Raw genomic sequence first — 16,422 nt, forward strand, 5'->3', positions numbered from 1 at the left:
TCCCATTCTATACAGGGTTAAAAAAATGATTGCTGAAATAGATGAATCATGTTGAATGTAAAGGGATAGTCTCTTATTTTTCAGTCAGTGCTCAGAGGGAATGTACTCTTGGGGTTCTTACTTTCTCATTCACAAATACACCTTATATGAAAAGAGAAATGCACGCGATTCTTCAGGTAGTATGCACACTGTCTTGTTTCCATTCTGAGAACACTACCCACCAGAATTTTTTCTCATTTTGATTATACTGCAGGGTTGTTCTGAATGAATAAAACCTTTTAAAAAGTGGTAAACAAACTTGAGAACTAAGGTTAAATATTACAGAGGTAGATAAAATAACAAGACTGAAGTAAATGAAAGTATTTATCTATTTTGCCCTTTTATTTGTACTGAAATTTCATTCCTTTAGACACAACAATTTTGAAATTATAGACATAATAGAACAGATTAATTTTCCCTGTATTTGAGGAAATAGTTTACTGAATAAATAAAATAAATACAATTTCAAAGATAACTTAAGAGAACACACATTTGTATACTTTTTTATTTAAAAAATGTAATAAATTTTATTTTAAAAGAGGTTTTAGATTATAGAAAAGCATAAGGGATTCCCATATACCCCAACCCCTCCCTCATATCAGTTTTAATCAGTATGCCTCACACTCCTCCCAGGGTACCCTTTGCCTAATTAACTCATACTTATCTTTCAGGTTGCAAATCAAATACCACATTTGTAACTGAAGGCTTAGAATTAACAAATAATTATGATTACAAAATAATTATACAGATGCCCTTATATTATAAAATAGCAAAAAGTTAATACCCGAAATTACTGAAGTTGGCTAGAGTGTTCCCACTGTTTACAGTTAGTCTAGACTTTAACCTTACCCTTGTGTATACCTATTATTGGGATGGTAACCACTGCATGCAATGTTTAACATCCATATGAAAGATCTTATAACTGACCTTTGTTCTGTATACCCCTATCCCAAATCCTTGTGATTGACCCTAGTTTGCTACCCCACCCTTATCTGTACTGTATAGCTCCTTAATGCTTATTAATGAAGGAAACTGTGTTCAACTCCTCTATCCCAATCATTCATTAGCACCCTGATAGTATAAAATATTAGAGATTCTGCAGATCAGGGAGGCAGTTTTGGGCCATGAGGTCACTGTGCTCCATTGCTTGTGAAACCAATTAAATTTTTTCTCTCTTTGAAACCTGGTGTTTCAGGAATTGGCTTCAAAGATGAAAACATGGCATATAATATACTGAAAAATCCGTTTAAACTTAGGAACACTAAAATATCAGCACTGAAATGTACCAATATAATACATTTCCAAAATACTTGAAATTTTTAAAGTCATATAATGATAATATTTGATATAGCCACAATAATAATGAATTATTCCCAAAGAATGTAAATTAAAATTCAATCCATGATCATTATTAATTACTTGAGCCATAGCCAGTGTGTCTGAATCTACATATTTAGATAATAAACACAACATATATAATATTTTTAATTAATTAATTAATTTAAAATTTCCTGGTCATAGAAAAAACTGCATTCACAAAGACAAATGTAATTTTAAAATAAACACATTTTTTTTCAGTCCTGAAATGATGCTCTCTGATTTGAACTTTCCATGTCATTTAGCATTTCTTACACTTTTTTTGAGAGAAAAATAATCCTAAATAACCTCAAAATTCAACTTCTCCACACTTTTTTATATTAAGCTGTTTAGTAACATCACATGAAAAAAATTAAAGAAAATGAGGAAAAATTTGAAGCTCAAATGATAGTAATTTTTATTCTCATAATTTGATAGCTGCTCTTAGTTTGGCTGAGCGTCCTCTGGGGTTGTTCTGTACATCCTGATCTTCTGGGGTAAGTACCTTCTTGTTTATTAATTTCCACATTAAAGGAACCCCTCCTAGAGAAACTTCTTCCTTCTTTTCTTGACCCAAACCCAGTCTTGATGCTTGTATCACCTTCTGTCTGGTACTTAGATTAAATCTTTCTGTCATGCTTATACCAAGCAAGAATCGCTTGACAATGCGATCCTCTAGGGAATGGAAAGAAAGAGCTACAAGGCGACCACCAGGTCTCAGAAACTTCTGAGCTGTCTTCAGTCCTGTGTAGAGTTCGTTAAGCTCATTGTTCACAAATATGCGCAAAGCTTGGAAAGTCTTCGTAGCAATATGTGTAGATCGCTGGAGTGTGTCTTTTCGTGCATAAATTGCAGAGGCAGGAAATGCACCTAGGAAAAGATTTTGTTAAAACAAGGAAAAAAGGAGAGATAACATTAATATTTTCCACTATAAATATATCAGGTTTTGTTGCACACATATGTATTTAAGGAACTAAGTTTTCTTAGAAAATTGTGGCATTTCATTCATATTTATTTACCTCTTGTAGCAGTTCGATATTGTTAATGAAATCGAAAAAGAAATATTGGGTTATGTTTGTAAACTGATCTTTTCCTCTGGTCATATGAGATTATATTGGATTCAGAGGTTTACTTGATTACTTAATCAGGTAAACCACTTAATCAAGTAAACCTCTTGTGTTTGTAGGGTTGAGTCCCCGCCCTTTGGTGGGTAGGGATTCAGAGATAAAAGGCATGGCAAAAGACAGAGTTGAAGAGTTTTTAACGTTGGAATTTTGATTTTGGAGTTTAATGCTGAAGCCTTAAGCTGGAGCCCTGGGAAGTAAGCTCACAGAGGAAACAGAAGCAAGCCCCAGGAAGAGAGGAACTCTGAGCTCAGGAAGAAGCAGGTCCTGGGAAGAGAGGAACCCAGGAAGCCTGAACCCTCACAGTATCAGCAGCCATCTTGCTCCAACATGTGAAAACAGGCTTTGGTGAGGAAATAAACTTATACTTCATGGCTTGGTTTCTGTAAGCTCCTACCCCAAATAAATACCCTTTATAAAAACCAAGAAATTTCTGGTATTTTTCATCAGCACACCTTTGGCTGACTAATACACCCCTCCTATAGCCAAGAAGTCTCCCAAGATTTAAAATTATGCCTCAGAAATATCTTTCATAACTTGTAGGGTAATTAGGGTTGAACAATGAGAGGAGTCAAAGAAAGGGGTGGACAAATACTTGAAGAAATATTAAAAAACTTCCAAATATTAAGTGAAAAACATTAACATACAGATAGAGGAAGCTCAGTGAACTCCAAGTAGAATAAGCAAAGAAAGCTACACATGTTCATCTTAAGCAAACTGCTACAAGTCATATATATATAAAAAAAAATTCTTGAATTAAGCAAAAACAAACAAAACAAAAACCCAACACTTTTATAAAAGGAGAAAAAATATATGACTAACAGCTAATTTCTAAAAAGCACAACAGAGGCTATTAGGCAATGGGACAACATATTCTAAGAAGGCTATATCCAGAGAAACTATCCTTAAAATATACAGATTCAAAGACATATTTTCAAAATCCTTCATGCTGAAATAAAATCACATCAAGTGATAACTTGGACATAGAGAAAGGAAAGAAGAGTTCCAGATAGGTAGCAAATATAAAAGACTATATATATCAAATTACTTAACTACTTTAAAAGATACAAGACTATTTAAGCAAAAACTATAACATATATCCTTGGGTTTAAAATAAATACAGATGTGTACTATATATATGTTATAAAAATAGCACAAAGGATGAACTAATGGAATGATACTAGTGCAAGGTCCCTATATTTTATTGGATATTAAATTTGTGTAATGTGATCCTAGAGCAACCACTGAAACACAACAAAAAAGGTAAAGAAATAAAGCTAACAAGCTAACAGAGGAAAAAATGACAGAGAAGACAAAAAGAAAAATGGAAGACAATAAATAGAAAATATGTTAATAAATACATTAAATATAAATGGATTAAACACTGCAATAAAAATGCAGAGATAGACTAGAAAAATAGCAAGACCCAAGTATATGTTGTCAATAAGAAATGAACTTTTAAATACAAAAACAAAAATCGGTTGCAAGTAAAAGTCTGGGAAAAGATATAACATGTTGAATACATCTCTGAGCACCACTGCACCTCATGGTCAATGAATGTCTCATGATGATGGAGGAGGTTGTTGTTATGGGTGGAGGAGTGGGGTGAGAGGGGTGGGGGATATATGGGGACCTCATATTTTTTTTAATGTAAAATTAAAAAATAAAGAGAAAAAAGATATAACATGTTGACAGTAATCAAAAGAAAGCTGAAGAGACTGTATAAATATCAGACAAAATAAAGTCTAAGAAAGGATGCAAATAACATTTATTGACAAAAAAGTAAAAATACAGCTTAAGCAGTTGAACACCTGCCTCCCACATGGGGGGTCCTGGGTTCGTTTCCTGGTGCATCTTAAAGAAGACAAAAAATGAGCAGACAATAAGCAGACAATGAGCAAAAACAACAAGCAAGACAATGAGCAAAAAAACCCAAAACAAACAGGGAGCAAAAGTGGTTCAAGAGGTTGAGCACTTACCTCCCACATGGGAGGTCCTGGGCTTAGTTCCCAGTGCCTCCTAATGAAAAAATAAACAAAAAACAAACAAAAAAACCCACCCAGCAGACAAGCAAACAAACAAACAAAAAACAATGAGCAGGCAATGAGCACAAACAATGAACAAAAAACCAACAAAGGCAAACAATCAGCAAAAAAAACCCCACAAAAAACGAGCACAAAGAACAAGCAAACACACGAGGGAACCATCTTGGGGGAAGGAATAATGAATTGCTGATATATGTAACATGTATAGGTCTCAAAAAGAATTAATGAAATTTAACATGTTTGTATTACAACCATTTAGCATACCAGAAGACTAAGGAAACTTCTTTAACATGATAAAGAGCATCTGTTAAAAATCTATGATAAACATTGTAATTAATATAAAACTTTAGGCACATTCTCATTAAAGAGAAAAAAGTAAATGGGGTGCCTGCTCTCATCATTTTTAGCCAGTTTTAGACAGTATGATTAACTTAAAACAATATTGCCAATAAATTTCAGCAAAATCAACAGGATTCATATATGCTAGTCTTAAGCAATTAGAAATGAAGCTAAAAATGCCTTTATGATGACATAAAAAAACCTATAAAATACATAGATATAGGTATTACTTTAAGGAAAAAGATTTTCAAAAGGTTTAAAGAAAATTTAGAAATATTTAGTAAAGCTGAACACGTGCATGGTCTTTAACACAACAATTACATTCTAAGTGTATATTCAAGTATACCTGGTTATTCAAAGTGTGGTCCTTAGCACTAAGACACTAGTTTTCTATCTTGGTAGCATGCTATAATCACATGGTGTGCTTTAAAAAGTACCAAAAACTGGAATCCACCTCTAGAAACTGATTCATTTGTATTTGATGTATCTCAGGCATTAGAATATCTTAAAAGCTCCACAGATGATACTAATGGGCAGACATTAGAATGAAAAATCTTTGCTTTAGGGAAATTCTTCCATGGATAAAAAGAGACATCTTCAAGAATGTACACTCAGCTTCTGCTTATTTGTTCTGCCTTATTATTATTTTTATATTATTTTTGGTAATAGGGCAAAGAGAAAAATTTCAATATAAATCAAAATGAAAAAATAAATTATGATATGTTTATGCAGAGGAATACTATACAGAAGTCAAAGTAAGTAGAACTAGATGAATCAGTATGAATAAATCTGAAAAGCAAAACGTGGAACAAAAGAAGCAAGTTTCAGAATGATACAAGTGTGATACTATTTACAATTAAAACATGCACATTAAAACAGACATGCCCATCGAGTACAAGAATAAACAAAAAATGTTGATTTTTAAATAACCAATAAACACAATTTTCTTTTGACTTATTCCATTGGTATACAAACATATTAACATATAATGTTCGATTATTTACATAGGAATTTTTCTTTAATTTAGGAGCCTATAATTGGAGAATACAGCCCATAAAGAAGTAATTACCCCATTCTAGGTTTCCTGTGAATGAAGTTCTCAAAGAATGACAGCAATCCTGGCAGTTGTGCCTCCTTTAACATGCTTCTTACAGAAGAATAAAGTACATAGACAGGCAACTTAGTTCACATTTTAGTAATCTCTATGTCCAGAAGTAAAGTAACACTAGTTTCTTAGAAACTAGATCAAGGAAAGGGAGAAATAGTATCTTTCATGTACCAGGGGTTGAAAAGCTGTCTGTCTAAAGTTAACCAAATTAACATGATAGACTTACTTTTGCCCCACAAAAATTATTTTGAAAACATTAGACACTGGGGAATGTATCTTTTAACAACCAGGTCTCTCAGAAACAAGATGTCAAAGTCAAAGCTGATGAGGTAGGTCAGCTTCTTTTGGTGTTCAATTTCTCTGATTTCCAGAGGAAGAGTTTTGGTCAATAAGAAATTTGTTTCAAAATATCCTGAGGATCTGAACCAAAAAACATCTATTCATATTTTGGAACTTGGATTTAGAGGAACCTTCAGGAAGTTTGCATTCCTAAAGATCTCACGTAATTTAAACCTTGCACAATTCAAGAGTAATATCTCAAAGGAGAAATGTAACTTTAATGTGAAATGAATTTTAATGTAAAATAGGAGGTAAACACTCATAGAGCACATAATCAACAAGCACTGCAGGATAATTTTGCTTTAATGTTTTTTAAATTTTCTTAGCATTTTTTCTAATATTTTGCAGAAATTAAAAGCATGGCTTGTCATGGTAATCGCTTAGCTTTCTTGCCATTTTATCATACAACATCCATTTAAATATATTTATTTGTGGAAGTAGTTTTAAAATAGCACTAAATTAGCCATAGCTGGCTCTGTTAACCAAATTCATGAAATAATCAGCCGGTATCTTAATAAATACTTGCATATTGTTATTGAATATATTTTTAATTTTTAAAAAAAGGAATATTAAAATACAATAATCTCTGAAATCACTATAGAAGTTCTAATATAAATAACAGAGTTGGTTCATTTGATGTGACAAAGCATGGTTGGCATTTCCGTTTACAGCTAAAGTGACACCTTTCTGTGGCAACAGGATAGATATAATTTAGTTTTGAATTCACTCAGTCAACCACTGTGAAATGAGGTTCCTGGCTAATTTGTGAAATTTGTGGAATGCATTTTATTTCAAAGAATGTGCTTAAATTCATATTTTATGTCACATAATTTCAAATTTATATAATTCATGTTCATTTTAAATATATCCATACTACATATGAATATGCAGCTGATATATTAACACCACTGCAATTGGAGAACCTTTTCCTTGTAAGTTTTAATCTGGTCTTGCCAATGTCAAAAAGTCATGGAGAAACTGATGGATTCAGAAGATAATAGGATAATTTTAATTCATAACCACAGTGAAGCTTTTCTTCAGAGGCTTTTCTTACCATTGTTTAGGGAATTCTTTTTTTTTTAAGTTAGTATTATTATTATTTTTAAGATTTTACTTTTATTTATTTATTCCCTGCCCATTGTTTGTTCTGTCTTCTTTTTAGGAGGCATTGGCAACCAAACCTGGGACTTTCCATATGGGAGGGAGGTGCCCAATCACTTGAGCCACCTCCACTCCCTGCTTGTTGTGTCTCTCGCTTTGTTTCCTGGTGCGTCATCTTGCTGTCTTGCTTGTCTTCTTTAGGAGGTACTGGGAACTGCAAATGGGCCCTCCCACATGGTAGGCAGGCACACAACTGCTTGAGTCACATCTGTTTCTCTGTTTAGGGATTTCTGATATAGATCATGTTCAATGGGTTAACAGGAAAAAGGATTTCTATGTGTGATCCTGTCAACCTCCCCAAATCCCATCTTAGAAATAACAGGGACTACAAGAGGCAATATGTTTTATGGAACTTTTTGGTGCTTAGTTTAGTTAGGTTCAATTTCCAGGGCTATCCTAGTTATACCAGCACTCCATGTCTGTAATTTAAAAGGAAGAAAGGGTGAAAATGCAGACTGTGCAAAATGAAAAGAAAAGAAACAAAATAATATAAAATAGCATAAGGCGATGGAAATTACAGTAGTAAAAACAAAAGAAAACATCAACTGGCAAAGGTATAAACAGACTAGGCAAGAAGAAAAGAAAAAACAGGTCTACAATGAAGGATTAAGTGAGGTCCTCTGTCTGAATTAGAAACTTTAAAGACAACTAGGAAATGTCCTGTGCCTCTAAGGCAGCTCAAATGGGTTTTCTTGTGAAGGTCATTGGTCAGTGAGCCAAGGACAGAGTTCTCTTAGGTAGTAAGCACAGAGTAGGTAGAATACTTGCCTACAAGTCATCACACAAGAAAAGACTCAACAGCAACGAAAATTTCAATGAAAACCCATGTGCTAGATCCTGAATTAGGCCATGGGAGAAAAAATATTAATGAACATGGTCCCTGCCCTTGAGGAGCTTACCATCTTGCAACCTTTCTTTACCTCCTTGCCATCTCCCATTGTCTTTTAGGAGAATTAGAAACTGGCCTCTGCTTTTCCATTCCCTGAGTTTAACCACAGAGTGTAGTATGGCTAATTCAGTTCATAAAGGCATAGAGATGGTAAGATAGAAAATACAGACTCATCACAATTTGGGTTTAGTGAAGAAAGAAAACCTTCTTTCAGTGTTTTACAGTCCACCAATGGACCTAGGTAACAAAAAGCCAATGTGTACTCATTCTAAATGGGAAGAGGTGTGCTTATCCCTAGTGTAGCCCTTATCAAATTCTATTGTTATTACTAGTTTATTACTAGTTTACTTATCTGTCTTACTCACTTGATTCTGATCTCCTTGTGAACAGAAACTATTTTGTGTCCACTTTTATTCCTAGCGTTTGACAGAGAGGCTTATGATTCTTAACCCTGACAGCACATCAAAGCAAACTGGTGGAGCTTTTGAAAAAATACGTATGTCTGGCTCTAGTCCAGACCTATTGAATCAGTTTCTGGGGTTTATTACCTGGGAATCACTACCTTTAAAAAGGTTTAAAGAAGATTTTGACATGCAGCCAAGAATAAGAACTACTATAGTAAACACTTAGTAAATGTTTGTTGAAAAGATAATGAATAGATAGTGAATGAAAAAAATAAATGGATATATGAGTGAATAAAAATCCAGGACCATACCTATAAATAGTTTTATTCACATCACTGGGTAGATAAAAAAGAATTTTAAAACAATGTCATGGAATAGTCCCCAGTTTCATATTCTACTTTTTTGGCCAACTGTGACTGTGGATACCAAATTATACTTTTAATGAGGCAACTGAATTCTCAAATTTGCTAGCAATTTCATGGTTTCAATACAACTGATTGCATGTATTTAATTATACCTGATGACTGGGAATGTCCTTAATTATGCAATCATTTGCACATGCAGTGGAGCACCTGCAAATAATTTTAACCTCAGGAAATGCAAGATTTCGAGCCTTTACTGTTTGAAATAGAACAAACAACTGTGCAAGATGAACTTTATTTTTCCGTCTTTTTTCTGCACAATAACATGTGGCTTGAGTATGTAATTGGAAATTTGAATGTCATCAAGGTCTTCAGTTAAGTGATATTTTTATTAATAGGTAGTTTTTCCTGACTATTAATGCACAATATTGTAAAAACTTTATGTATGCTTTATTTTATTTAACATTTATGAAATCCTAAACCACAACCATCTTAATACTTCAAATTAACAAAACTGTTTTCCTCCTAGCATTTTAAAATAGCAAAATTATAGTCAGTAAAACTGACTATGAAAGGAAATTTTAGGCTAATATGATTTAATAGCAAGGTGTTTCCACATTAAAATATATACACACTTTAAAAATGTACATTGAAAAGTAAATGTACATGAAACCTAGTATTAGGGGAGCAGGTGTGGCTCAGTTAGTTGTGCCTGCTTCCCATGTATGGGGTCCCGGGATCAATCCCCAGTGCCTCCTAAAAACAAAACAAACAAAACCTTGCATGGAATAATAAAGTTCCATTCTAATCTCAATACAATTTTGAAACATTATTTGGCACTTACCATCTCACAGAAATGCTGGTAAAATTCATGACATAACAGATTGACCTGTGCCATGCAAGAAAATTAAGAGTTCTGCCTCATTGGAGACACTCTGTACTCTCTTTCCAGGTCAGATTTGTTGTTAATGGTGTTTTTTACGTTCTGCCAGTTTTGCATCCTTTACCTCTTCTTTTTATCACACCTCATAGCAGCAAATTCCCTTGGCTTTATATTTAGAATGTATCTAGAACTTCCCCACTTCTCACCAATTCCACTGCTATTACTCTAGTTCAAACCATCATCATCTTTACTGCACAGCCATCAGACTAAGCCTTTTAATACAAAACTTAGAACATGCCCCTCCACTGTTCAACACTACCAGTATCTTTCTACCTCACACAAAATAGAAAGTAAAGTTTTTACCTTGGCCAAAAGTCCCTATGTGATAGGCAAACACTGCCTGCTCCCTCCGCCATCTCTCAGATCTCATCTCCTGATCTTGCTTTCCGTGCTTTGTGCTCATGGCATGGTTCTGCCTTGGGCCATTTGTTCTTGCTTTTAATCTGTACCTGGAATATCTGCCTTCATATACTTAGATGTTTTACTCTCTACTTCATTTAGGTCTTTTCTTAAACATCACAGTATCAGAAAGGTAGATTCTTACTGCACTTCTGATAAACAGCACTGTGTCACTAGCCTCCCCTTATGCTGTTTCACTTTTCTTTATGATACCATATCATCAGGTGACAGATATTCATTTGTCTTCCTTTATTTGAAAATACACTCAGTGAAAATAGGGACTTTATCTTGTTTGCAGTCTGCTATAACCTTTGCACCAAGAAGAGATGGTATACTGAAAGAATGATTAGATTTAAAATTTAAGGATACAAACATTATCATTGTTAAAAACCAAAAAGAATGGGAAGTGGGTATAGATCAGTGGTTTGACTGCCTGGATCATATGTATGACGTTCCGGGTTCAATTTTCAGTACCTCCAAAAAGAATTATGAGTTGTATTGAAATGAAATGTCAAAGTTATGACCCTTTAAATTCAGCCACAAGAGCCAAACAAGGGTATAACTCTTGACTTTTTTCTTGATCTATATATAATACATATGTAATATATAAATATATAATGCATATAAATGTGTATTTGTGTATATATATTTATAAGAAGAGACAGACTACACAATCATCTGTAACTTGCTCTGTTTACTTACTTCACTTTTTGAAATAATTTCAGATATTTAGATGTATTATAATTATTGTTCATTTAATAAATGTTTATTTTGTTAGGCACAGTACTAGCCAACTGTGAACACAATAGCAAGTAAAATAGAGGTGGTTTCTGTTCTGATAGAGCTCACATTGCCACCAAAGCAGGAATATTTAGGATGTTTTCTATTTTTGCTAATACAAAAAATGCTGTACCAAACATATACTTTTGTGAACCAGTGATAGTGTGTCTATAGAAGTGGATTTTGCTGGGTCAAAGGGTATTTATACCCATTTAAAGTTAGATCAATATTTCTAAATTTACCCTCTAAATAGATTGTACCAATTTAATTTTATCAGTAATATATAAGCAAGCACATTTCCCCACACCCCCATCAGTAGCAGAAAGGATCACTTTCTAACCGTGATTCATCTAATAGCAGGCAGACAAATGATAGCTTACCGTTGTTTTAATTTGTATTTCTTTAACAATTAGCATGGTTGGGCATCTTTTCAAATCTAATGGCCATTTGATTTAATCTATGAATTGCTTGAACAAACCCTCTATCCAAGTTCTTAATGTAATGATGTTGCTCTTTTCTTTATTGATTTGGAACAGCTATATACAATATAAGGATATTAATCCTTTGTCTCTCATATAGTTGCAAATATTTTTCCTGGATTGTGGCTGTCTTTCTATTTTGTAGAATTTTTCTGCCATACAAAAGTTAAAATTTTTTACACAGCTATTTTTTTTCTTGGTTCATGTCTTAGGCTTTGTCAAGTTTAGGAAGGCTTTCCCCACTCCAAGATTATAATCAACTCTATATTTTTCTGATATATTTTTGGGTGTATTTCTTATAAGTCATGGCCAGGCTATTTATAAATACTGTGTTTATACATATATGTACACATTTTGATCACCCTATGGAAAAACATAAAAAATGACAATACTTATATTAAACCAACATGGTGTCATAAAAATCTTACTGAACTTAACGGGGAACTAGGTTCAATTATCAGATCTTTCACTTTGTTATGGTTATCTAATATGGGACAACACATTTATCTTCTGAGTTTGTTTCTCCATATAAAACGGGATGATAACGCCCCTCACAGATTCATTGTGAAGATCAATGAGAAAAAATGTTCTGAGCAACTAGTACATAAAACAACCACTTCATGAATGGGATTCACTCCTTTCCATACTATTCATAGTTGTAAAATGGAGTAGATAGGGAGAGGATGTGCTGTATTACTTTAAAGTTTCTGTTGATGGGAAGTGGATTTGGCTCAATGGATACAATGTCCACCTACCACATGGGAGGTCCAGGGTTCAAACCCAGGGCCTCCTGACCCGTGTGGAGCTGGCCCATGTGCAGTGCTGATGCGCTCAAGGAGTGCCGTGCCACGCAGGGGTGTTCCCCGCGTAGTGGAGCCCCATACACAAGGAATGTGCCCCCTAAGGAAAGCCACCCAGTGCAAAAAAGTGCAGCTTGCCCTGGAGTGGTGCCGCACACACAGAGAGCTGATGCAGCAAGATGATACAACAAAAAAAGAGACACAGAGTCCTGGTGCTGCTGACAAGAATACAAACAGACACAGAAGAATACACAGTGAATGGACACAGAGAGCAGACAACTGGGAGGGGGAGGGCAGGGAAGGGGAGAGAAATAAATAAAAAATAAATTTTTAAAAAGAAAAGTTTCTGTTGAGCTAAATTTACCTTCATCCTGGGACTATAGGAGAGTAGGTCAGATAGAGAGTTGTGGAAATATCTTTAAACATCTGCATATTCTTATTTGACTAAAAGACTTCAGCATCTAAAGTGAAGTATGAAATTTTACTTATGTATAAATTCATGGTGCATTCCGAATTTACAAAGTAGTACTAAGACATTTAAAGTATGAAAATTTAGAATGGCTTAAGAATAAGAATTTTTTTTTTTTTTTTAATATATGGCCCTTTCTATTTAATTACTGAGGAATTGTAAGAACCTCTAGCCCATTCATTCAAACCTTTCCAGTTCTTTACAACAATCTACCAGGAGCCTATTTTTTATAATTAAAATTCAGATTTTTCTTGCCACCTAAGTTATACAACTTGTATTCTGGCATTTTAGGCACACAAATTTTTTTTCTCTTTCTTCTTTTATTATTCCTTTACTATAAATTTTGTGGTGCACTTTCTGGAACAGGTATCTTCTTTCTGAAGCACAGTTCCACAAAGATAAAAGATATTTGTGAGTCATTTTAAACCAAGCTCTGTTGTTTTCATGGTTCAAAAAACCTAGCTTATTTAGTTTTCTGACTGAAATGAAAAGGAATCTTTCATTGAGGCCAGTAGAAGTTAGTTAGGCTACCATTAGCATGGCAAGAATTTAGTAATATTTGATAATTCCTTTAGTAATACTTTTAACCAATATTACCCACAAATTTACTAAACCTAGGGGATTAAAACATTATGAAGACATAGTCCTTGCATTAAAAAAATTCAAATCCAATGATGAGAAAACATATTATTGTGATGACTGCTATAAAGAAGGACTGTGCACACATTATGGGATCAAAAAGGGAAAAACTGAACCTTGACTTCCATAAGGTGTAGCAGGAAATAGTGACCTTGTGAACTATACCGCCCTTAACCCCCAACAGAACACCAATGTCTCTGTTGCCAAGTTTGGAGATTCACAATATCCATCTGTATGTAAAGTTCTGAAGATAACTGTTGACTATAGAAACTGATTTTGTTCTTTTTTTTTAAAGATTTTATTTATTTCTTCCCCCATTCCCGTTCCCTTCCGTTGTCTGCTCTTTGTGTCCATTCACTGTGTTTTCTTCTGTGTCTGCCTGTATTCTCATTAGGCGGCTATGGGAACTGATCCTGGGGCCTTCTGGAGTGGGAGAGAGGCAATTACTCTCTTGCATCACCTCAGCTCCCTGTTCTGCTATCTCTTTTTTTTTTCTTCAAGATTTATTTATTTTTTATTTTATTTCCTTCCCCTTCTCTGCTCCCTCCTCCAGCCCAGTTGTCTGTTCTCTGTGTCCATTCGCTCTGTGTTCTTCTGAGTCCACTTGCATTCCTGTCAGTGGCACTCGGAATCTGTGTCTCTTTTTGTTGCATCATCTTGCTGTGTCAGCTCTCTGTGTGTGTGGCACCATTCCTGGGCAGGCTGCACTTTCTTCATGCTGGGCAGCTCTCCTTACAGGGAGCACTCCTTGCACATGGGGCTCCCCTTCGCAGGGGACACCCCTGTGTGGCACGGCACTCCTTGAGCTGCATCAGCACTGCGCATGGGCCAGCTCATCACACGGGTCAGGAGGCTCTGGGTTTGAACCTTAGACTTCCCATGTGGTAGACAGATGCCCTATCCATTGGGGCGAATCTGCTTCCCTGCTATGTCTTCTTATTTTCTTTCTTCTTGTCTCTTGTTGGTCATCTTGCTGTGTCAGCTATCCATGTCTACCGGCACTCCTGTGCAGGGCAGCTTTCCTGTACCAGGTGGCTCTCCCACACAGGGTGGCACTCTGCATGGGCCAGTCTGCCACACAGGCCAGCTTGTCCTCACCAGGAGGCCCTAGGCATCAAACCCTGGACCTCTTATATGGTAGATGGAAGCCCAACTGATTGAGCCATATCTGTTTCCCATGATTTTGTTTTTAACAATTATCCATTCCATAGAACCTGTTTTCTAGGTAACACACTTGGGAAAATGCTGTAAGTAAGTTTTGGTTAACGACTTTCCACATATCTTAATTATATCATTGAATTCTTACAATAATGTTGAGAGGTTAGAATGTAGATATTTTTATTTCCATTTAAAGGTGTAAGAACTGAGGCATTAAATTTCTCTTCTGAAGTTCATAGGGATTAGTCTAATGGAAACAAATTCAGGTATTTTTAACATGAAGCATGAAGTCCATCCTTACATCAATCTGCTCTTTTTTTAAGGTACCAGGGGACTGGGGATTGAACCCAGGACCTCATAATGTGGGAAGTTGGTGCTCAACCACCAAGACACATCAGCAACCAGAGTTGGTTTTATCATTCGTTTTGCTTGTTGTTTGTCTTTGTTTTCTTAGGAGGCACTGGGGACCAAACCCGGGGCTTCCCACGTGGGAGGTGAGCACTCAACTGCTGGAGCCATATATACTTCCCCTATCTGCTATTTTTCCCTTGCAATAAAGAGTACATCTAAATTCCCCAGAAGAAAGGCATAACAATTGTGTCTAGTTCATCTGAAATGCATCCTCTGGGAAGACCAAATCACTTTTAGTTAGTTTTTGTTGTTATTATTGTTTGCATGTTTTTAAACTTATTTTATTATATAGGCTAGTAAGTTTTTAAGTTCTTTGGGATGTTCTTGAGTTTCCCTGTCTTTAAGTGTGCCCCAAACAATGCAACATTATTTTAAGATGGTATGTTCAACAAACCATCTCATCTTTTTCCTAATTAGAACTTAAAGAAGTTAAGATGATATCACATGATTTAGAGTGATTTACAAAAGCTCTGATTCCATGTCTGGTGTTTTATATAATGATCTCATTTTCTTGGAGGACATGAGTATAGAATCTTTACTCTAAGGCTGAAAAGGTTTTTACTGAGAGATATATTAATGGAACCCAAATCACCTTGCATCAAGTTGCAAGAGTTTGCTTTCTCTCCCCATTTCCCTTAGGGAGATGTGCATTGTCAGGCCTAAAGACTGCACATCTGGTGAAGGAGGCAACTACCCTGGTCTCTTACCCTGGGAATGGTAATGAATACCTTTGGCTTTTGTCCTTTTCAGTCTACTGAAAATAACTTATTGTTAGCTCAGGTTATTAAGCTGTGCATTTGTCTCTCTTCTTCATCAGCTTTCATTGATAGTGGGTTTAAAAAAGAAACAGTTGTTAGTGCTGCCATTATCAAAAGACTTTCAGGCAGGTACTGATTACATGTGTTTGATTAAGAATTTAGACTCATCTAATGCACTACATACTGGGCTTTTCTTGACTCACTTGCTAGGAAAAGAGACCTTTACAGTCGTTTTATGTTCTAAAAATGAGTGCTTAATATTCTCCAGCTAAGCAAAGTGAGGGGGGACAAGCTAGTACAGAAATGGGAATAAAGGACTCAGGTGGCTAAAATCTTGAGAAATTAAACCCAAATCCTTTTATTTTTTTTAAAGCTTTCTGAGAAATGATAAAGGAGACAAAGATTTTCTATACATTTGTT

The 16,422-nt window shown here is 35.0% G+C and overlaps 1 protein-coding gene across 3 annotated transcripts in view; it reads right to left on the reverse strand.

Annotated features, from left to right (window-relative positions):
• Nucleotides 1-360: 360 nt before the first annotated feature.
• The window catches only part of METTL15 (methyltransferase 15, mitochondrial 12S rRNA N4-cytidine), a 257,669-nt gene continuing 241,607 nt past the window's right edge, over nucleotides 361-16,422 (reverse strand). For all 3 annotated transcript variants that reach the window (XM_058305613.2, XM_058305612.2, XM_071218140.1), the window contains one exon: nucleotides 361-2,265. In XM_058305613.2, coding sequence (XP_058161596.1) covers nucleotides 1,820-2,265 — 446 coding nt within the window. In that variant the 3' untranslated portion in view covers nucleotides 361-1,819. The remainder of the gene's footprint in view (nucleotides 2,266-16,422) is intronic.

Source organism: Dasypus novemcinctus, chromosome 10 (assembly GCF_030445035.2).
Source record: "Dasypus novemcinctus isolate mDasNov1 chromosome 10, mDasNov1.1.hap2, whole genome shotgun sequence".
In the NCBI taxonomy this organism is placed as follows: domain Eukaryota; kingdom Metazoa; phylum Chordata; class Mammalia; order Cingulata; family Dasypodidae; genus Dasypus; species Dasypus novemcinctus.